This window comes from Gadus morhua, chromosome 17 (genome assembly GCF_902167405.1).
Source record: "Gadus morhua chromosome 17, gadMor3.0, whole genome shotgun sequence".
NCBI classification, from domain to species: domain Eukaryota; kingdom Metazoa; phylum Chordata; class Actinopteri; order Gadiformes; family Gadidae; genus Gadus; species Gadus morhua.
Window position 1 is genome coordinate 9098808 of NC_044064.1, and position 23710 is coordinate 9122517.

Sequence of the window (23710 nt, forward strand, 5' to 3'; positions counted from 1 at the left end):
GGTTTAAACCCAGAAAAATCAGATTTTTGGTTCGAGGTCCGTTACGTTTACCCCCTAACTTCCAGGGAGCCACGCAAAAACAGGAATCCAGTAGAGACCCGATTTTTCAACATCGATCCAGCTTACTACGATGTGCTACAATGGGGAGTGGCACATGAGTCATGACAGCCACCAAGCTAATACAGTGTTTCCCACACATGGACTTTACTTGGGTGAGAAATTCATATTTTTTTCTATCTGTCCCAGAGAAGCCACCCACGTTCAATATTGTTCTTTGTACAGTAACTATTTGTTCCCATTTAAAACGGGTAAAATCGAATTTCATTGAAGAGCTGCGCACACATTGATTTGCTCCTGCTCTCTCTCTCTCTCACAAACACATTTAACTACGTCTGTGCACAGCCCCCTCCTCTCAGTGCACAATCTGATTCAAAACATGATCGTGTGCGGTAGGAGGGATTGTTGTTGGATTCTCCCTGCAGAGAAGAGGCCGGATGCTGGCCGGATACCCTATATAATCAATCCAGAGTATTGAGGATTAAGCATGAGTGAACGTGAATGATATCAACTATTGTTTTTATCATGACGTGAATCACCACAGCTGGTGGTTTTATTGGCGTAAATAAAACTAAAACATTAACTATCGGCCACAAATACCACAAATATATGAGGTACTTTAATGCCATATAGTTTAAACGCATTACCATAGCCTAACACCACCTCACATAAAGAAGACTAATCCAATAAAAAAAAACAGTGATTATAGTTCAAAACAACTCACTCAGCTTTAAATTGTCTGTTTTTCCACTCTACTATTACGCACGTAAGTACCCACGTTTGACTTTCAAAATAAATGCACCCTGAATTATGGAAATAGACGTAATACGGAAGAAATACGTATTTAAGCAACAACAATGATTGTTTATAAGGGCCATTAGTTCACTAGGGTTAAATCCTAATGGGTTATTTACAGCGCTGAAGAAAACTATAATTATCCCAATCTACTCAAACACATCATCAAACAATGGAGATGGTTATTGTTTTGTTCGAGAGACCACTAGCTGTGGAAATGACGCTATACCTTTAAAGAATAAAGCAAAGTGTTTGCCCGAACAAGTTGTTTTTTTTCGGCCATTTTGTTTGTCAGTTTTTGTTTTGCTTAACACCACTGCCACAAGTTTTCCTCGCTACGGAGAGACAGCATTTGTTTGTTTCTCTGCGACGCCATTGGTGGCGTTAAATGATGGCATTTTGGAAGAGATTTCTCAAAGGGAGGGAATAATCAAAAATTAACAAGATAGCCTGACTGAATCCCTTCCAGAAGCACTTCAAAAGACACCAAAACAACTTCAGAAACACCATCGTGTTCCCCGATGGCGGTTGGGTCATCTGCCAGGCTGGCACTCAGCCTCAGTCAGCACATCGCCAACACTGACAGCTTACCACTTCTTTGTATTCATCTGTGTACTGGGTAAGACCCATCTCTCTGTCCCCATCTCTCTCACGCAGCAACCAGGCTTGCACAGTGATACCAAGCAAATCTTTCCATGCAAGATCTCACACACACACACACACACACACACACACACACACACACACACACACACAGACAGACAGACAGACAGACAGACAGACAGACAGACAGACAGACAGACAGACAGACAGACAGACAGACACACACGGTTCGGTGCACAAACACGAGTTGGCAAACAATTGTAATAAGAAATCAGAGTGCCAGGCTGTCAGGCAAGCACACGCACCCATACACACGTACATGTATAAACGTGCATATAGATACACAATGATATCTGTCTTTGTGGTCAGGGGCCATGGGTAAGCTTAGATATGCTTGTGGGTGTTTTTGTGTTTCTTCAACCCATGAATGAATACATACATGTGTTCAATGGCCTTGGACATGAAAGCCTACATGGATCAACACAGGTCAGTGTGCGCACAGACGCACGCACCCACAGGTCTTTCGCCCTCCACCCATCACTGTCTGTTTGTTGTGTTTATTGGCTTTCTTCTTCATCCCCCTAATCTTTTATTTTTCTCATATTTTTCTCATCCTTGCCCCCTCCCTCTTCTTTTCTTGCATCACACTTGTTCTCCTTCAGTCTCTCCCTTCTTACTCTCCATCTCTCCCTCCCTCAATTCCTCCTTCTCCCTGCCTCTGACTATCTCCACCTCCCTCTCTCCCCCTCTGTATATTTAACTCCCCCCCCCCCCCCCCCCCTCCCGCTGCCTCCTTCTCTCTCCCTCTCTCCCTCCCTCCTCTTCGGAGGGATCGTCATTTCACTGGAACGATGGATGAGCCACTGAGGCCATCTGCACAGGCTGATAAAACCACACACACAAAGTTAAAGACAAGCACAGTCATACACACAATAGATGCGCAGTTACGGATGTGCACAGATAAAGCCTTGTTTGTATACACACACACACACACACACACACACACACCAAATAGAACAGGACACAAACACACAACTCTAAGCACAAAGGAGGCCACAAAGGTCCACACACGCACACAATATATAGTTATATATGATAAATCAATGCGTAACATGAAGGTTGAAGGATGGTAGATTGGAGAGAAGTTAGCCATCTTGCCCAAGGGTGCCTACGGGTTAGGATGCGTTTACGTGGGATCGTTGTCAGAACCTTTCTCTATGGGGAGTAACCCTGAAGCCAGTACTCTGTTCAAATGATAATAGTTCATTAGATAAAGAACGCACTTGATGGGCAAGGACATTGCAGTGGAAATCAAGCTCCTATAAAAGTGGAGCCTTTTATAAAAGTGGAGCTCCATCCAGCTGTGGATGGACCACACACACCACCGCCCGTGCACACGTTCGCCATGACAGCTCACTGCCGCACTTCCAAACGCACGCGCAAACACTCACCATGACATCTCGCCACCTCACGTGCACAAGCACCAATGCAGCTTGCGTCGCACATGCACACAAACTTGCAGACGCGCACCATAAATAGCTCGCCGCCGCATGTGCACATGCCCACCATGACAGCTCGCCGCCACACGTGCACGCACACACACACCATGAAATCTCGCTGCCGCACATGCACACACTTCCCATGACAGCTTGACGAGCACGTGCACACGCTTACCATGACAGCACGATGCGCATGCGCGCGTGCAAGCACGCACCATGATGGCTCGCCGCCGCCGCCCCGTAGCCCACGGAGCGAGGCAACGCACAACCAGCCTTTTATATCCGTTAGCATTGTAGTCCCTATCAGCATCCCAACAACAACAAGGGGAAAGTGGACGCTAGCATTAGTATGTGTGGAGGCGTCCACAGAGGGGCGGCCCAGGCTGTTAAGACTAAGCACTCTGTCAAACTTGTTTATTTTTAGGAACTATTTGGTTGGTTTGTGCGCGCCATCGATGTCTAGACCCCCCAGGCCAGCCCTTTATGAATGGTACTGAATACAAAGAAAGCCCACACGCATAAATAGACAATCGCATCCAACCAACATTTCTTTAACATAACGTTAATTACTTTTCTTCCCAACTAAAAGTTGCAGAGAAAAGGTTAGGACTACTTAAAGCACTAAACATTGTCAGGACAACACACACACACACACACACACACACACACACACACACACACACACACACACACACACTCAATCAGACACACACTTATGGAGATGCAGAGGATGATTACAGTGGATTGGTAAATCAATAAACAGGCTGTTTAGATCACAAACATGAATACGTAATGACAGAGGGCGTCGTTGAATAATGGAACAGATTTTGATAAGACGTGATGAAAAACACAATAAATACACGGAACACACTGAACTCTGGGGGGTCGGCCTCGAGCGAGAGACATAGGGGGAGAGAGAGAGATAAGTAGAAAGCAAGAGAGTAGGGGAAAGATGGAGGGAGAAAGTGAGGAAGAGAGATGGAGACCCAATACTGTGAGAATGTGGGTGGGCAGAAGGAAGAGGCCATTTTAAAACTAATGAGAATGACAAATGGGACGACGGGGAGAGGTAATATTTATTCCAGAGAGGTGGCTTTGTACCAAGGATAGAGAACGGGGGATCAGGTGTGGGATGAAGGGGGAGCGAGAGGGAGAGCGAGAGAGGGAGCGAGAGAGAGAGCGAGCAAGCAAGAGAGAGCGAGAAAAGAGGGTGAATCAGATTTAGACATAAACCAGTTAGAAGAAGGGATAGGGCTCCGAAAACACACAAATCAGGAATAGATTTCCATAGAGGGATGGAAGGAGAGCATGGGGGAGAGCAGAGTAAAAGCCTAAGGAAGAGACGGTGGGGTGTGTGAGAGAGCGAGAGAGGGAGACAGTGAGATCGAGAGCGAGAGAGGGCGCGATATAGAGCGAGAGGGAGAGGGAGAGAGACCGAAAGGGATCGAGAGACCGAGAGGGAAAGAGAGAGAACGAAAGAGAGCAAAAGAGCGAGCGACGGAGAGAGAGAAAGATGGAAGAATAAAAGTAGAACAGGAGATGTGGGAAATAGTTTAGGAGGACGACGCAAAACTGAGAAGGCAGGCGAGCGAGCATGACTGGCGGCAAGAGAGAGAGGGCTGGGAAGATAAGAGATGGATGCAGACAAAGAAATGGAGAGTGAGAGATGGAACGTTGTCCAGAATTTTAAGTTAAAAAAAAAGAAAGGAGACGGAGGAAAGGGCGAAAATAGGAAATTAGAACCAGGCAGATGTTGGGGCGAGAGAGAATGAGAACGTGGGAGAAAGAAAATAACAAGCGAGAGAGAGAAAGAGAGAGGGAGACAGAGACAGAGAGTATATGCATGAAAAGAGGATGCATGCAAGCAGATGCACACCGCTGGAAAAAGTGTTTAGGATAAAAAGTATCCATAATAAGAGACACACACACAAACAAAGGCAAACATCTATAAATTGCTAAATTTCATAAGCAGTTACATTTCCTCAGCAGTCCCTGGGCATAAACAAGCATTGATGACACCTAGTCCATAGAAGATTGTAGCATTGAGAATGCCACTGCAATCTCTCAGAGCTAAACACCAGTATAGAAGAAGAAACCATAATAGTGTGTGTGTGCGTGCGTGTGCGTGTGTGTGTGTTTTAAAGAAACATTTATTTATTTAACTGGCACTAAACACTTTGCTGCAGAATAATTGTAGCATTTCTTTCCTAATTTACATTAAAATGAAATGTTTCAGAACTTTCCTTTGCATTATGTTTGAGCCAAATCGTTCTCCTGGTTTGTCTGCCCTGAAAGACAAATTACAAACAACAGGAGTGTTCAATTTAACCCCAACACGCGCCTAGTTCCCTCCTTGTTTACATAGAAAAGCATTTAAATGAAAAGACGTTTCACTACAGTGCGTAATAAAAGATCCCCGGGTTCTTCTCCGGTGCTGGTAGCGTTTGATGTCACAAAATAAATCACCATTATCCAATGCTTCAATATGTAAATATATGCACATTTCCGGCCATCTTTAAGCGATAAGTAATCACCGGAGAGGGAGAGGGTGGGCGCGTTGTGGCAGCAAGGTAAGAGCGGATTTAGCGTAATTAGCATATGAATACGGCTCGGAGCTCTGCGTGAGGCCAGAGGTGCGCAACCGAAAGGACATTGTCTATTTAATAAAAAATGTGGCCGCGAAAACCATATTAGGCTATTCATTATGCAACGGAAACATAATCAAAGGTTTAGGAAAAGAAAATGTGTGCGCACGCTGATGGGGAGGTGAATTTGCCGCACTCGTAGCCACCCACAACAGAAGCGGTGTGTAGCGTTTCGTCCAGTTTTGTCCAGTTTTATCGAGCTCGCTCCGGGCTTTTAGACGTGCTAAAACGAGGGCTTGAGGACAAAACTAGCAGCCATCTGAGCTTTTCAAAGGGCGAGCCGGGCCCCCGCGTCCTCACGGGGGACATCTTGAGAACAGGCCAATTTCTGATAATCATACCATTGGCCGAGAAGGCTGGAGAGAGAGAGGGAGCGCCACGAAATTAACAAACAGCAGTCGGACCGCGTCTTCCACAGGCCAGTCCGTAGGAGCTGTGGGTGGAACCATTTGGCCAGATTGCAAAGAACCTCGTAAAAAATGAACGCCAAACTTGCTGAATTCTCTCTTTCCCTCTCCCCCTCTCTCCCTCCCTCTCTCTCTCTCTCTCTATTGATGACACTTTGATAACAGTGATCAGAGCAGAGGGGGTGAAAAATGGACTGTTCTTTTTATAAAATACTTTCAGTCGGTGCAAACTGTTAGTTAATCGAGTAGGGTTACTTACTAAAGTGCTTATTTGTTTGCTTAAAGCAGTGCTGTGTTCTCGATTTGAATCCTGCTTGCGCCCAATGAATCATACCGGCGTAACTTTTCCATCTGCAATACATTTCATACATCTGTGTTGAAACACAGATGTATGAAAACGCACAGGTTCGGTGACTGGCTCACTCAAGAAAAACTGACAGGAGTTCGGAAAGGGAGAGATGGATTCATCACAAACTAGGAATTCAAATAACAGCTCCATCAATCGGCCCAAGAGTGTTCGAGCTCCACCCGGAGACAAATCACCAATACATTATAATATCTGATGATGAATTGTAGAGGAAGGCTGTATTTGAAGGACGGGGAAAATTAAGCGGAAAAAAAAAAGAAAAAGAAAAGAAAATGAGGGCAAAGCAAAGAGAAAGCAGTGGGGGTGGTTGGGGAGGAGCGGTGGGGGGGTGATTGGCAGAGTTGGGGGAGCAGGTTAGGAGACAAAAGAACAACTGCAGACTTTAAAAGACAAGACGAATGTTGTATGTGAGTTGGCGGGAGAGAGGGAGAGAGAAAACTAATGGAAGTGTGCAGAAATGTCACTCTAAGCGATAGCGGGCTAATTTGGTTCCATAATTACCATACCAATGAGTGACGGGGACAGGCTGGGAAAAAGGGGAGGGAGGGAGGGAGAGATGTGGCGAAGGGGGGGGGGGCACAAGGTCTAGAGACACAATAACAAACAAAAAGCAACACAAACAACACGGCACATCCAGAAAGCACGATGTTGCCCTGTTAAGATTAGAAAGACCCATGATGACAAGTGTGTGTATGCATTTGCACATTGATGTATTTGCACGCCTATGTGTCTGTGTGAGTGAGTCTGGGTGTATCAGGCTGTGTGTGTGTGTGTGTGTGTGTGTGTGTGTGTGTGTGTGTGTGTGTGTGTGTGTGTGTGTGTGTGTGTGTGTGTGTGTGTGTCTTTATGCGTGTGCGCGCGTGCGTGCGTGCGTGTTCCTTGATGTGTTTGTGTGTGTGCCTTTATGCGTGTATGTGTGTTTGTGTGTGTGCCTTTATGCGTGTGTGTGTGTTTGTGTGTGTGCATTTAGGTGTGTGCGTGCGTGCGTGCGTGCGTGCGTGCGTGCGTGCGTGCGTGCGTGCGTGCGTCTTTGTAACCTTGCAAGCTGTGTGTAGCCGTCTCTTGGTCAGAGGTTTTTGAATTTACCAGCGTTAACAAGGTGTCCAGCGTCCTCATCTGCTTTCATCTCCCCTCTTGCCTCCAGTCCACCCTCACCTCTCTCCCTCCCACGCCTCCTTGATCACCTCTCTACGGGATAAACCTAACGTTTCCCAGCATGTTTCAACCCCTTGCCCAGACTCAAAGCATTCTCCAACATCTAACCTTCCCTCCCAGATCATAAGTCTCTTCGTAGGTTTAACAAACAAAGCGCAACAACCTCCACACCGCCTCCCCTAGTCAACTCCGGCGCGGGGAACGCTTACCCATTGACCGGTTTGCCAGATTCTGCTGGACCTTTCAACGCCAAAAACTAAACATCCAAACAACTCCAGTCATTGAGATACAGAGCCACGTCGACATTTGCGGGACTCATCACCGCAGGTCACAGCAGCCCCGACATGCTGGGGAAGACTGAGCGCCCGCCTCGACATCAGCAGGGATGACGTTGGCGACGAACGCCCGATTTCATCAGACGGATATCTGACGTATATGCCATTAACCTCGGGCACACTTCGAGGGGGGGGAGGGCACATGGGTCGGCGAGGATTAAGGCCTTAAATCAACAGACACACACACACACACACACACACACACACACACACACACACACACACACACTATAGGAATTCAATTGTTTGTACGGTTGCAATGGGTGCCTACGAATAAATCCAAACATCACCACAATGCTAATAAGCACTCAAGCTAATTCCAACCGTCTCTCCCTCTGTCTCTCTCTCGATTCATAACAAGTCAAACAAGGGAACACATTGTGTGGGGGGGGGGATGATAACACAACGTTTGGCTGCATCAATCTAACAACAATAATAGCACTGCAGCTGTGGCGATGCGCACGTATGAAAATACACACACGTGAAAAGGCAGAGAGGGAAGAAATGTGTTACGGAGACACTGACACATGCAAATGCAACACGGCAACGTGGAAAACAATCCCAAGTGAGACGCATCAGGGTGGAGGAGAGAGAGAGACAGAGACAGAGACAGAGACAGAGACAGAGACAGAGAGAAAGAGAAAGAGAGAGAGAGCGAGAGAGCGAGAGAGCGAGGGAGCGAGAGAGAGAACAAAAAAAATAAAACAAAGGTTAATAAAAGAAAGGACTTTATTGACGTGTATTGTTTGTTAGAGGAAACAAAAACAAGAAATAAGGGATGTGCAAAGAATATAAGCCCTTAGCCGAGTTATCTGGCAAATGGAAATAGATTGTTGATTAGAGTGAAACAGGGGAGGGGAGGCAGAGGAGGAGGGGGCGCGGCAGGAGGAAGATGAAGCAGTCAGCAGTCGTGGGAGAGTAATTGGTAGTGTGTGGAAGATAGAAACAAAGAGAAAAGGTCTGGAGACTGGATTCCTCATCCTCACACACTGTGGGTATGAGGATATAAAGGGGATAGATGGGCCGAGCACTTTTAATGGGAATACAGTACTGTGTACACACACACTCAACCTTTTCGTACCGTGTACGTTTGACGGATAAAAGGGACTGTGTTCGCCTTCTCGGCCAATGGTATGTACCGTGACATCACATCGCAACGACTGTCCCCTCCTTTTTGTAAGCATAGGTAGTAGTACTGTGACGTTAGTTATTATACTAGGAGGAATGTTTAGTTTATGAATCGTGTTCAGATTTTTTATTGCGGGAAGACGTTGTCGTTGTCGTTCGATGTAGGCATACGGTTTGTATGAATGCATTACGTGATATGATCATTTCTCAATGGGCTATGCTATGCAAGGCTTTCATGGCAGTACGATCACGATTAGGGCTAGAGGAACTTTTTAACCAGGCGAATCCAAGCACTCGCTGCCACACTGGCATGACTTTTATCTGATCCAGGTCTGATTAAAAGCTACCCTCAACTCGGATGATTCGCTTTTCATTCAAGTCAAAATTAATGTGCATACTTTTTTAATTCACACATCAATAGTCATGTCGCTTGCCCAGGTTGACATATTTCCAATTTTGGCCGATGCCCAGGCATCACCAGGCATAAAAACAAACTGAAAGTGAAACCGCGGCAGCCTACATCAAGCTTTTCCCGTACTGTTCAATTAAAATAAATGTCGGAACCCAATGGAAGTTTGTGCAGTTGGAAACCTTGCAATATACTAAGCCTCTCTCTCCTTTCTTGAGCCAGCCCCCTCAACCCGGTCTACCAAGCTTTTTGTCAAGGAAACGTAGAGATAGAATACTTGAGTACGGATGACAACGCTATGTCCGATTCCTGCAGGCCAGAGAGGGACCCCCCCCTTGAGAGGCCCGGGGGGCCCACAAGTTTGTAGACATATTCTGTTGTTGTGTCACGCACCGACAACACTATCACACACCCCTATGCATAAATGAACGGCTTGTATACTGATCGTAACTATACATTTCTGATTGCGCACAGAAATGTCAGATTTAAAACGATTCAGACTTCTAAAATAGACACGTCTCCTTTCGAGATCAAAAGTTGGAGCCTCTCCTAATTGGCGAGGTGGCGCTGGTAGACTCAGCCAAGGGAGGCGACTTCAGAGTCGATTGCGATGTCACTGATAGATTTTGGTAATGTCTTGTAATGGCTCAGCGACCTCCACCCCTTCAATGTTGTCTTTCTGTCGGGCATGTCTTGACACATTTCCTACATCTTGTTAATACTCCTGTCATGTCAATAAAACACCTTTGAGCTGGAGTGATAGCGAGAGGGGGAGAGAGAGGAGATAAAGAGACAAAGACAGAGAGTGTGACAGGAGAGGCTGGGGCTCGGGTTATCCATTACAGATAGAGTGATCATCCGGGGAGGGGTGGAAGGAAGGGAGCCGGAAGGAGCGTCGTCATGTGTCTGAAACCCATCTCACAAAACACACACCGCTCCACACACTCCATCATACCTCCCCTCCCAATTCCTTAATTCGGTTTCTGTTTCAGTGAAAAGTATTTCCCACGAGTATCGGCTTCGGCTGCCATCTCTGGTCCATATATCTTATGGGAAAATGCCCGACCCCCGAACGTTCACGTAGCCCATTATATCCAAGTGGCTTATGTGTGGAAAGGTCGCCAAGAGCACCGCGATGATGGAGTCTGGAGTACCTTTTGGCAGGAAATCTGCAAATGAAGTCCAAAATGTCAAGATAGGCTTTCCAGACACTCCATTCACTGTTCTCCTCTCCATGGCTTAGCTTTGCCCAGACCCCACTCCAAAGCCAAGAGTACAATGTCTACCTGCCTCTCGCTTTGCCTTCTCACTTTGACAGGCGGAATTTCTCTCTCACATCAGTGACTCAGTCTCTTCATCCATAACCATCCTACACATTTTACTTTTCTTTCTTCACACCTGAGCAACTAGCCTGGGAACCAGACGTATCTACAAGCTCATTGTATTTGTTCAGGAGAGATTCCCAGTCGACCCAATCACAACCATGCATGTTATTTGGGTTGGGTTTCACTAAATATCTTAAACGTCCTTCCATGTACAGTTCCGTTCAGTTCAGTTCAGTTTAACTTTATTTTTTTTTTACACAGGTAAACAGAGTTTACCTGTGTAAGGCCATGGGCACTTTAAGGGGAGTTGAGTCTACCTGTGTAAGGTCACCGGCTGCGTTATTTTCGACCATTTCAGGGAAATAGGTAAACTACAGATTTTAGTCAAGTATTTATGTAGGATTGTGCTTTTTGGCTACTGCTACTTACCCTGGTGACTGTTTAGGTAAGTCAATCCCTGTTATTGCTTCCCCCCCCCCCTCACCAATAGTCAGACCAAATAACAGAATGGGCTGACACTTTAACTAACTAGATAACTTACATGATTAATGTGCTGTTGAAAGAGGTCTGACGTGAGATTTGCTTCCTGTTTGAGACTAATTAGCGTACTGGTGCCGATTGTTTGTGGTGTATGCATAGATATTAATATTTATGCGTGTGCATATTGTTCTTTCTGTGCATGATTAATAATAAAACAGCTAAGAATGGGGTTACAGAACCAACTCCAGTTCTGTCCGTTAATTCCTGTTCATTTGAATGACATTTGTTGTTTTTTTTCAAAATAAAAAAAGTCGACTTTGACCCTGAGGAATAATCGAATACTCAACTCTTCTGACCCATCCCTAGTACGGAGCAGTGCCTTATTGGAGCTGTCTGGTATATGTCTCAAGTTTGGTTGCTCTGATTGGTTGTAGGTCTATCCAATTGCGTCCAGAGGCATTTTGGTTTGCATAGAACTCTCCTACATTTACAAATTTGTCTCTTCGTCTATCTCCGTCTCTCTCCGTCTCTCTCACTCTATTTATCCAAGGTCCCTTGAGGCCTTTCATTTCTCTGTGCTTTTGCTCTTCTGCTGGAAGCATTAAACAAGGCCATCTCGGTTCCCATGTGTTACCTCAGCACACAGTGTACACATATTTCTAATCAAATAGCCGCTCCACGGTACGACCTCATGAGGCTCCACTCTGGGACCTGATACGTTTACAATGCAATGAGGTGGTCCGATCTGGGTTGTGGGTGGGTCGGTTAATTGGGTCCATGCATTCAGCGGTGAGATGAGGCCTGAGAGAGAGCGCGAGATGGTGGTGGAGGGGGAGACAGGGCTGGTATTTTGAGAAGGGCAGGCAGGAGGGGTCAGATTTGACGGTTTTAGGTTGGCGTTTTCGGGTGGAAATGCATATCTCGGTGTTGATAGCCGAGCAGGGCAGGGAAGGGTTATAGAGAAGGAAGGAGGCGAGGAAATGGGGGGGTGTAAGGTAGAACAGAGACGCGGAGGGGGGAGATAGGCAAGCAAGCCACCGAGAGGTAGGATTGTTAGGAGGTGGCTGGAAAAACTGAGAGCCTAACAATAGAGGGGAGGAAAGTGTTATCTTCTGGAGGCCGCCAGCAAAGACGCGACCGGGGAGTTGGGGAACGAGAGAGAAAGGGAGGTAAGAAGATAAAAAGAGTCCTTCAGGGGGAAAGGTTGCAAGCCTCCCCTACGATGATTTCAAATATGTTTTCTATTTATTTGGCAACAGTAAGGCTCTACTAACCCTGTGGGGAGAGAGAACCAACTGACACCTGTGTGCGTCGTACACACACAGATTTTATGTATTTTAATTTGAAAAATGGTCTGGAAGTTACCACGTGATCAACTGAATTTGATGTTTGAATCTCTGGTGTCGGGGGAAACGTTTAATTAGCAACTAACTAACTCCAGCGATCACTTCTGGGAGGTGACATATGGGGGTACAATTTAATTAAAATAAATAAGTATGCGTGTGTGCATGTGTGTATGTCTGTGTGTGTGCGTGTGTTGCGTTCACGCATGCATTAAACCGGTGTTGGTTCTCCCCCCAGCGGGCTCGGCCGCGGCGCGGTCAGAGGACGTTATTTGTGTGATGGCAGAGTCAGCGAAGCGAGAGGAATTCAATCACATCGCACACGTCAAGACTCCTCAGGTTTGGGAGGGAGGCAGGGACGGAGAGAGGGAGGGAGAGAGGGAGAGAGAGAGGAACATCGAGAGTGAGGGAGAGAGGGAGGGAGGGAGGGGGAGAGAGAGGGAGGGAGGGAAATAGAGAGGGAGGGAGGGGGAGACGGAGAGAGGGACATAGAGGGGGAGGGACATAGAGAGAGAGAGAGAGAGAGAGAGAGAGAGAGAGAGAGAGAGAGAGAGAGAGAGAGGGAGAAATTTAAAAAAGGTACACAATGTAACGTTGACACAGAGTGTTACAAATAGGTACTGCAGTCCAAATTCACAGCCTCGGAGATGGTTTCCTCCTCCCGAGACGGAACGCTTTAGCGGGTTGCCAGGTTGAGGACGTTGAATGAACAACAGACGAGTGCATTATACATTATATCTCAAGACGAGCACAATTATTCTACGACACTGAGTTGTTGTTCTAATTAGAGTGGTTTCCAAGCAAGCAACTGTATTGTTTTGTGTCCCAATCTTTTTGTTAGTGTGGTTTCAAAGCGAGCAGTACTATTGTAATTTTGTGCCTGTTTTTTTGCATTATTCTACGACGCCTCATTTCATCCCATCTCCTCCTAAAGTTTTTGAGAGATAACTCCAAACGACTTTCAAAAAGTCAGGCATGCATAAGTGCAGCCCACATATACCTTCACAAACATTTAATACTTACGTTTCTTTTGACATTTCAACAACATTCTGTTAAATGAAAAGTTAACGGGGAAGAAACACGAACAACTCCAAACCAGAGCTCCTTGGAATCCAAACTAAATACTCGTGCGGAAGCCCCAAAGGTCTGCTTCAACGAGGCCCATGAGCAACAGCTAGAGGGCGTGCCTCTTAGCCCTGCTAGCATGCTCACAGGAAACTGCATCAGGCTCATGCGACCAAAACCAAACAATCTTCTTCAGAAAACAAACAAACAGCCAACACGGCACCCGTCCTGAAGTCCTTCTCGGCTCCAAGCCGTCTCCTTCTTCCAAATGCGACTCAAGAACAACCCTCCAAGACTTTCCCTGATTTAGCACGGCTCTGGTCATGGAGCTTTTTGTTTAAAAGAGGATGAGTCTTTTTAGGTCAGGTAGAAACTAGAACAATCTCAGTTCATCCAGTTCCTTCGCTTGGTTCCATGGCTGCACTACACTCTACAATAGTGAACCATAACGCGCCACAACAAAAACAAACCTCCCGACGTGGAACAGAACTAGGAGGACATACTGGCTGTCGCGTTGTGTTTGGAGAAGCCTGTATCTCGACTTGGCATGTTTCCTTACTCTCTGATAACGTATTATGGCCCTTTCATGATTTAGAACAATACATTTGGACACATAAAAGAACCTTTGAAGAACAACATCAAGAAAAAGGGTAGGAGAGCCCACATAAGGGGAATATAGAAAGAAAGGGGGACGGGAAAAAGAAAGGGGAAGATGAACAGAGGAACAAGAAAGCGTTGGACAAATTTAGCCAGTACTGTTTGCTGAAGTACAAGCTTGAGACAACGTGGCTGGCCCAAATATTGTAATCTGGCTTGGAAAAGGACGGGTCGACCATATCGTATTTTTTACTCTTTTTATGGCTTCATCAAAAGCAATAAGACAATGCCATATTGTAACACTATAATGAAACCCCTTACAGTCGAATTACTTGCTAGTGCATTATCGAGCGGATGTTTTTATCCAATGCTACTTACAGTGAATCGGCAAACATTTTTGGATTCCTCATGCCTTGTATTTAGCAACCACCTCCTATCTAGAGCATAACTCCAAGACTAACCCATCATCTGTAGACACTACATTGATCCCTTGAAATAAACAGGCTTCCTTGGCTGCTTCGCTTTCCACAGGGCTTGAAAAAAAAACCGTCCTCTAAACTTTAAACTCCAACAGCCTTCCACAAATGATAAATAAAAACTTTAAAGTGTCGAAAACGATGTGCCCTGTTGCTCGATGATAGCTCTGAGCAATGACTTGTCAATAATGATAGACACAGTCAAACACTCTGAACACTGAAGCGCCTCATCGGGATTCCTTAGAAGGTTTATTCCTAGATCCTATCACGATGGGTGTGTGTGTCTGTGCGTCTCTGAGTGTGTGTGTCCGTGTGTGTGTTTCTGTGTGTGTCTGTGTACGTCTGTGTGTGTCTGTGTCTCTCTATGTGTGTCTCTGTGTGTCCGTGTGGTTTTTCTGTCAGTTCTTTTGGCCGTGCCGGTCTGTGCCGTGCCGATTTGCGTTTCCACTACCAGTTTAAAAGCGAGCGCGCCCCGCCTCCAAGTGGGCGTCGGTGACTTCAGCCCTGGTTACTTAGTGGAGGAAGAGGCTGTCTCTCAAACTGTAGGAATGTAGCCCTATGAAAATACAAAAGTCTGTGTGAGACGCAGCGCCGCGCAGGAGAGGAGCTATATGAGCCTAATTAAAAAGGGTGATGAAGGTTTAATAGAAGAACACCCGGGGGATGTTAGCTTGACGATATTCTCTTGCAAAACAAAGTAGCTTGTTGAAATAGGACAGATTTCTCTCAGATTAGTCTTGGCCTAGGGACTGGACTTTGGACAACATTCACACTATTAGCGGTGGCATCGACATTCAACCCTATCCTTTTCCAAATATCAAGGATATCATGTGGTGCTCGGGGAAATGTGTGTGAAACATTCATCTTATAATACATCTTGGGGAACTGAATGTGGAATTCCTCATTCCTTTCTGCACCCCCAGCTAGAGTTTAGAATCAAAGTGGAACCCAAATAGCCGCTAGGCAAATAACCACATTCCTCTTATTTTTATATCATGGCTGATAAAAAGATTTCTATTGTTCTGTGAATGTCAACATCAATCTTGACCACAGCTATGACTGACAAGGTCAAAATTGGTTCGGAGCGGAAAAGCCCCGCCCCCCTGTTCATTATATTGGCTCACACTAAAGCTAGCCAATAGAAAACGGAGAGATGAACAAGTTAGTAATATATTTCGATCATATATATTTCCTGAGAAATAAAAAGTGCAGAGGGATAACACTAAATCGCCATGGCAACAAATAATTTCTCAATAAGTAACCCAACACACAAGTCTCTTTTGACGGGACTGAATATGCTGAATACGTACAACATATGCACGATGCATCGATTTAACATGGCGGTTGGTAGAAGATGGAATATTAGAAAAGGGTATTATAATGAGAATTTAGATCTGTAACCCACATCTAGATGTAGCCACAATAGGTAGGATGGCTAAACCTCGTAAGCCCTACCAAAGGAGATGAAGCTAACATGAGAAAAAATAAAATAATGTGATTGGCAAGAATCCTTCCCCTGCCACACACACACCCAGATCTCCGGGACAATAAAGGCCTCCTGCACGCAACAGTGTGCTGATATAATAACAATGTTACCGGGGAGAGGGTTGAGGTTGGAATAGTCGTATGAAGGACGATTGGGGATTGAGTGTGTGTAAGGATTATGTTTGTTTGCTTTCTGTATCATCGCCGCCCACTTGTTAATACATGCATCCGGGCCTCCTTGGTACAGTAGAGCACCAAGTGGGGGGGATTCTCTATGGATTGCAGGATGGCAACTTGTCCTGGGAACGAAGTACCCAGTGGGTGTGTGACTAAGTATTATGTATGGGGGGTGGGAAACGAGCATCGCGAGTCTTTGATTCTGCAGTCAGATGTACAGATCGACCCAGAGAAGTCAATAACATAGCGTTATATCGCAAATATTTCCGAACCACAATGCACATGAGCGCTCAGAAACCGTCGTCCTTCCGAACGGTGATTCCCGCGCATGCGAGGGACGCATGTGATCATCAATACAGACCCTGCAGCGCGTGATCCCCTCAACACTCTGCAAAGCACACCCCGGTAATAAAAACACAAACAATGGATCGATGTAATGAGCGGCGTCGTACCTCGATGCGGCCGGTGTCGGGCTGGAAGCCGCGGGCGGGGTCCTCGGTGGTCACCCTGCACTGGATGGCACAGCCGTTGACCCTGATCTTGTCCTGGCTCAAGCCCAGGTCGGGCAGGCTTTGGCCCTCGCAGACCTTCAGCTGGGCGTGCACCAGGTCCACGCTGGAGGGGGAGGAGAAGGGTGGGTGGGGGGGTTATCGAACAGCGGGGAGGGTGGTCTACCGGAGGGGCTACTTTCCTCAGCAGTATTTGACACCCAGGCCCAAGGAAAGGTTAAAGAGATGTTGTTTTTTTTATTGAAATGCGCCAGAGGATCTGCCAATTAGCAAAACGCAGAAAACCAGTCCACCACTACACTGCAAATACTGCTTAATAAATACAACAGTACTTATACGGACAGAAGGACTTGGCGTCCGGCCGACAGCCCCAAACTTGGCCGTGGTTTAATCAAAGTGTTTGCAAGAAGGAAGCATCAAGAGCATCTACTACAGGTTTTTTTATTTCCCTCTTTCCCATGAAGTGATACTCCAACAAGCACTTGGCTCCGTCTCATTGCATCAGAAATCATCCCAGTCCCCTCCCCCCCTCCATGTTCTCATTATTTCTCTAACTTTCGCCACCATATGGCGGCGGGGAGGCCTCTAGGCTTTCGGGAATCTCATCGTGTACTAATTTGACGAGGACAAATGAATGCAACGCTGGCAACATCTGTCCCAGAATGAGCAGTTTAAAATTTAGATCGGAACCGAACACACACACACACACACACACACACACACACACACAAACACACTTCCAACTGACAACTTCCAACCCCCTTCTGCATCTTTCACCCGTCTCTCCCACTCTCTCCCTCTCTCAACTGACTCTCTGAATCCATCAACCAACACTCTCTACTGATTTCTTTCTCGCTTTTGCCCCTCCACCCAGCTCTCTCCCTCACTCTCTCTCCCTCTGCAACACTACCCCCTGAACGTATATACTACCTCAATTGTCACCGCAAACCTCCCCTCCGCTCTGGTATATCCAAAGGAGAGGTGGAAGGGGTAATGGCAGTTCTCAAGGCCGCTAAACCCTTGAGGAGAGCGGCAAGGCAGTCTGCCTAACACAAAGCACTCCTCATTTCCTCCATTTTTATAGACGCGATAACATCAAAAAGGATGAGGCAAGGAAAATATTGAGTTGAAGTTAACCCGATTTACGAGTGGTATAAGTGGGTCAGACAGTGGGGGCGATAAGTTGATTGTTTTATCTCTGAAGGCTTTCAGAGAGAGTATTGATCCGCTTTGGTATGAGTATTCAACAAGAGCCCTGGCTTGACGGTCTCTGACAGAGCTATGTTAATATAGGTTCTGAACGCTGGTGTGTGGGTGTCAAATCCACCCCCCATAAGTCATTGGGTGACGTGGCTATTCAAAGAAAAACGCAAGAGGACGTAAACGTTCTAATTTACGGTATTTTCATAATATGATTAAATCGTATTTATCATTCACTATTATACATTTTCCTATTTTGCTGGAAGACTTTCAAAGAGGATACGAATGGTGTGCAGCAGGGGCGGTTGTAATTTCCATTGATTTCCTCTGGTACAGGATCTCGCCCTCCCGGCGCTCACCTTGCCCTCGGCTTTTAAGGGAAGAACTATTTTGTCGGTTCGCTCAGTGCAGAGTGAGTCTTTAACACAACCACGACTCACTTGACTCCTCCACTGAGACCGGTAAGAGTACAGGGACACTTTGAATTAAAAGGTGACGTAAAGAAACCTCGACTTCAGCGTTAACAGGAAGGACACACTCTACACGCTGCCAAACAACTAAGTGAATTTGCCGCCGGTCGACGTTTCCCTTTCGGCGAGCGGCTCGGAGAGGAAAGATTGGAGGGGAGGCTGGCCTATTAGAGGCCTGTAGGGGTAGCCTCTGTGTGACTCATGTGGGATTACCACCAACCCACAGTGCCCTTAAGGAATCATCATGGCCGACAAGGGAAGAGACACCAATTAAATATTCACTCAGTCGGGTAGAAAGTCAGGTAAATATTAAATGTATTACGACTTTTGCCCATTGTTTGAAAAATCGTCAAAAACCCACATTATGGTATCCGGGCTAGCAATGCCGTTAGATGTTATGCAAAAGAAACCTGTAGAGAAATCTCTTCATGTTCCCCAAACACTTTTTCGACAATCAAATAAAAGCTTAAAGCTATAAAGAAAAAAAGAAAATAGCTTGGACTTACAATCATAGGAATCATACACGAGATGTAATCCTTATTTATGTATATATAACAAGTATAAACCACATGAGTATGCCTGGATTTGAGAAAGACAAAAATAATAAATACTTTTAGTTCAATATCTAATAGTAAAATACCCAATCTGGAAGGCTGTACAATTTTGTGTTTTGCGGTTGTTTTTTTGGCGGCCATGCTGGAAGTGTAACAGGAGTGTTTCCCTATGGTAGGATAACGCATGCCTGTGATAAAATGTGATAATATCTATTTGCTTCTCTGTCAGACTAATGTGACATATTACACAGAGGATGTCTATATATAAACAATTAACTTATAAAAATTTACCATTTACTACTCCCAATACTAAACTCCCATCTGAGGCCTCAGATTATTGTTTGTTTGTTCTACGTTTGTTGTATGACTGTTGCATATTATTGTACCTTTATTACTCAAATATATGACCATAATTTAACCATAATAGTCCCGACAGTTTTGACGTGGTACGGAATTCCCACCACACTAGCCTACCCTGCCCTACATGCATTTATCCTCCACATGACTTACTGAGTGTGTGGCTGTTGGAATTCACCGGACCAAGTGTATCAGAGGGGCTTCCCTGAGATCACTTCCTGCCGGCTCACAACATTGGTACACGCTGATCCACAAACAAACTCCAACTGTCACAAGTGGAAGCATTTCTTACATCTCCCTTGAGCAAAACAAGATTGAGCAGAAGCACCGTGTATGTGAGGCCGAACTCTGCATTAAAAATAGCAGGAGAGGTTTCGGTCAAAAGTAATTTAATTCAACTAATGGTCTCCCGTGACCCCTCCAGTCAAGTGGTGGCGAGGCCAATCGGGCAGACTTCAGAGAGAGGTCAGAGCAGAGATGTTTAATGTGTTAATCCCTGCCATGATCGCGAACACTTGACTACACACTTTATTTAAAGTGAACTTCAAAGATTTCGGTTTCATTCTCTTTGGCGACACCTTTGGAGAAAACAGAAAATATTTCACATATTTCCCCCTATCTATTGAACATCCGGTGATAGATAGGAAGTTAACAGACACATATTAAATATAAAATTTTCGAGAATGCCACCGCAACCATTATCAGATAAGGCCCACGCACACAGAGCACATATCCCCACCGTGCACAAACGGTATGAAGTCATTCAAGGGATCACCTCGCCATTCTCCCAGGTGCAAGGAGCAGACGCAAGGCTTATGCTTAATATCTAATGCTGCAAAAGTGTGCTCAGACACCCCAGCACACCAGACAGGCAAACATACTCCTGTACACATTATGTGACAGCACAGCAAACATCGACCCACTCCAAAATCACACACACACACACACACACACACACACACACACACACACACACACACACACACACACACACACACACAGTAGACACAGAGTGCTAATTGCTTATAATTTTCTCCCTTTCCCGTGGGTTGTTAGTGCTCGTTAGCAGAGGAGAAGGGGGTGGCTCTCTGCCCGACACAGACAGAGAGACAGACAGACAGAGAGACAGACAGAGAGAGAAGCAAGAGTGCGGGGGTGATTACGGGTACACGATGGGAGGTGAGGGAGGAGGAATTGAGAGAGGATTATTGAGATTGATGCAATGGAGGAATGGAAAGAAACAAACAAGGGGAGGAGTACAGATGACTAGTAGAAAGGGCGGGAAGAGATTGGTGAGACAGACAGACAGACAGACAGGAACATAGCCTGCTTCCTGGATGGAAAGGAGAAGATGGGGGAGGTCATGCTGTGCAGAAGAGAGGGGGATGGATGAGGAGAGGAAGAGTGTGGGAGGAGGAACGACTAGGAGGGGGGAAGAAGAAGAAGAAGAAGGGGGGTTTACACAGTGAAAACAAGAAATGAAGAATGAGAGAACGCGATGAGGAAAATGAGCAAGAAGAGAGAGATGGAAGGAGGGAGATAAAAGGAGGGGGAGGTAGGGAGTGAGAGAGAGTGAAGGTGTGCGTGAGTAGGCGGGAAAACAGGTGGTGGAGAGGGAAGGTGTCACCTGAACCACGCCGAGAGCAACACAATGGAGAGAACACGGAAGGACAGGGAGAGAGAGAGCGAGAGAGGACAGTGGATCTAAATCAGTGTGAGGAATTGAGACCGCATTTGAGGGAGGGCTAGAGGGAGAGAGAGAAAGAGCTAGAGAGAGGCACTGTGTTGTGCAGAGGACAATTAAAAAGGGGGGTGTGTGTGTGTGTGTGTGTGTGTGTGTGTGTGTGTGTGTGTGTGTGTGTGTGTGTGTGTGTGTGTGTGTGTGTGTGTGTCAGAAAATAAAGTGAATGGCAGAATGGAGAGGAAAACACAACTGTATAATAATAAGAGACACACAGAGAGAGAGAGAATGTAAAAGAGAGAGGGAAGGATGTGCTTGTTGATGAGTACTGCAGAGGGTTGCATATGCAATCATGCACTGGATGTCAGGTGTGTGTGCGTGTGCGTGTGCTCGCGCGCGCGCAAGGGTGGAGATGGAGCTTGAGAGGGTGAAGAGGGGAGTGGGAGGGTGACAGTTAGGGGGAGCACAGGCGATGATCCTAAGTGGGTTATTCAGCAGGAAGGAACAAAGTTTAGCAACCTCCGTTGAGATCACTGTTGGTTAAGGGAGTGTTATGGCTTCTGTAGATCTAAAGTCCCTGCAGCTCTCTGGCTCTCTCGCCTCCCCACCTCACTCTCTCCATTCACTGCCGTCTCTAAGTCATTGTGTAGGAGAAACTGGTTATCGCACAATAAAAAGGTATTCCCATTTGAATCCCCAATTATTCTCTTTTTTACTTTCACATGTATGCGTGTGCAAAGCTCCCACTGTAGCGATGGAATCTGTTAAATAGGGCTCCTGGGCTGAATTGAATGAAGTGAATACACACCAAGCAAAACAAACCCCAGCCTGATATCGGGTAAGAGAGAGGAACTGACTGGTGCAGAGGAAGAATAATAAGGTGTGTGTGTGTGTGTGTCAGTCATTGGAAGAATGGAGAGGAGACACAACATAACCAATAATAAGATAGCAGAGAGAGAGAGAGAGAGAGAGGCATAAGTGAGATGCATAGCAAGAGAGAGGGGGACAGAGATAGAGATCGAGAGAGAGAGAGAGAATACAATATAAACTCCCATACAGTATTGTATGAATTCACATCCACTTCCATTTAGGCAAAACAGCAGCCGGTGGAGAGGAAGCGAGATAACGAGAGCAGGTGGGAGCGGGCAGAGGAGGGGCGGATGAATGAAAGAGCAACTGAGCGAGGAGAGGACGGAGAAGACTGACGTGTCAAGCGCTGGTCGGCGAGTGGCGGGAGGAAATAAGGGATTGGTGTCGGTGTGGCTGTGAGGATGACATTTATATAACCACACACACAGCAGAGAACAGTTTTAACAAAAGAAAGAGGGTGCAGGAAGAGAGCAGAACAGACTCTCAGACAGGCTTCGTCTCTCTCTCTCTTAAGGCAAAGAGACAGAGACAGAGACAGAGACAGACAGACGATCAGCTAACAAGACTTTTCCTTGATAGTTATGGTATTCTTGTGTTTCACAACATGTCGGGGTTCTATGCAAGAGAGTGAGAAACGACAAAGGAATGACAGCGAGACAAAGAGGCCGACAAAAGAGGGATAGGACAAATGGAGATGAGAAGATAAGAGTGTGAAGATAGGCAAAGGAGATCATGGCAAGGGCATCCTTTGCTGGCTCGTGGGCTGTGCATAATTGTGCTCAGGTTTGTGTTAGAAAGAGACCATTTTAAATCAAAGAATACATGGTGCCTTTTGTTAAGGCCAGGACACAATAAGAGTGCCGCACACACAGATATAAACCGTCCAATCACATCTTCTCTCTTACGCGCCACGTATATTTTTTACACATCCACCCTTTATCAGACTCGTCTGATCAGCCCTATTCGTGTATTCCTGCTTGGCAAATTGTTAAGCAGATGGGGAGAGAGGGAATGGCTAGCCGGAGAGTGATCGAGGCAGACAGACACAGAGCTGAGATAGCTGAGAAAGAAAGCAAGACTCGTGTTACCTAGGATTCATCCCAAGCAAGATAGAGAGATGATTTGTCGGTATAGGGGGGAATCGACGGAAGAGAAAGAAGCCAACAGATGGGAGGAACGGGGGAAGAAAGAGAGGCACAGTTTAACAGGACAGAGCTAAAACAGATGTCAGAAGTAGATGATGGAAGAGGAATAGAGGGAATGGAGAAAGGAAGGAAGACAACAGAGGGCTGAGGTGGAAGATGATTCTGCAGATAAAATAAGATACAGAACTCAACAGTCATTCAATCCCCCCCCCCCCAGTTTGCTAGCCTTCTCTTCTCTCCTCACTTGTCTTTTGGAATCAATACACATTGCATCAGTACCAGTTCCTCGACATTGGTACGGAACAGGTTTATGAAAGTTTGGCTGGAAATAACAGAATCGTACGTGTACTTTAAGCAACCGCTACCCAACCTCTACGGCTATTGTTTCCATTCATGAGACGCACACACGCAAAATTCTCCTTGGCAGAAACTCAACAACAAAGTGGTTTTGGCAAGTTAGTAGGCCAACGGAAGTTTGAGTTACGCCAGGAGAGATGGCTTTAATGGTTTAATCACTCAAGACATATGGGTCTTTCATTGTTTATTTCCCCCTCTAGCCCATGGAATAAGATATTC

The 23710-nt window shown here is 46.0% G+C and overlaps 1 protein-coding gene across 2 annotated transcripts in view; it reads right to left on the reverse strand.

Moving 5' to 3' along the window:
• The window catches only part of LOC115529545 (pyruvate carboxylase, mitochondrial), a 268651-nt gene that overhangs the window by 173642 nt on the left and 71299 nt on the right, over window positions 1–23710 (reverse strand). For both annotated transcript variants that reach the window (XR_003973581.1, XM_030338305.1), the window contains exon 11: window positions 16801–16963. Coding sequence is in view for 1 of the 2 variants with exons in the window: in XM_030338305.1 (XP_030194165.1) it covers window positions 16801–16963 (163 nt within the window). In the remaining variant the exon portion in view is untranslated. The remainder of the gene's footprint in view (window positions 1–16800; window positions 16964–23710) is intronic.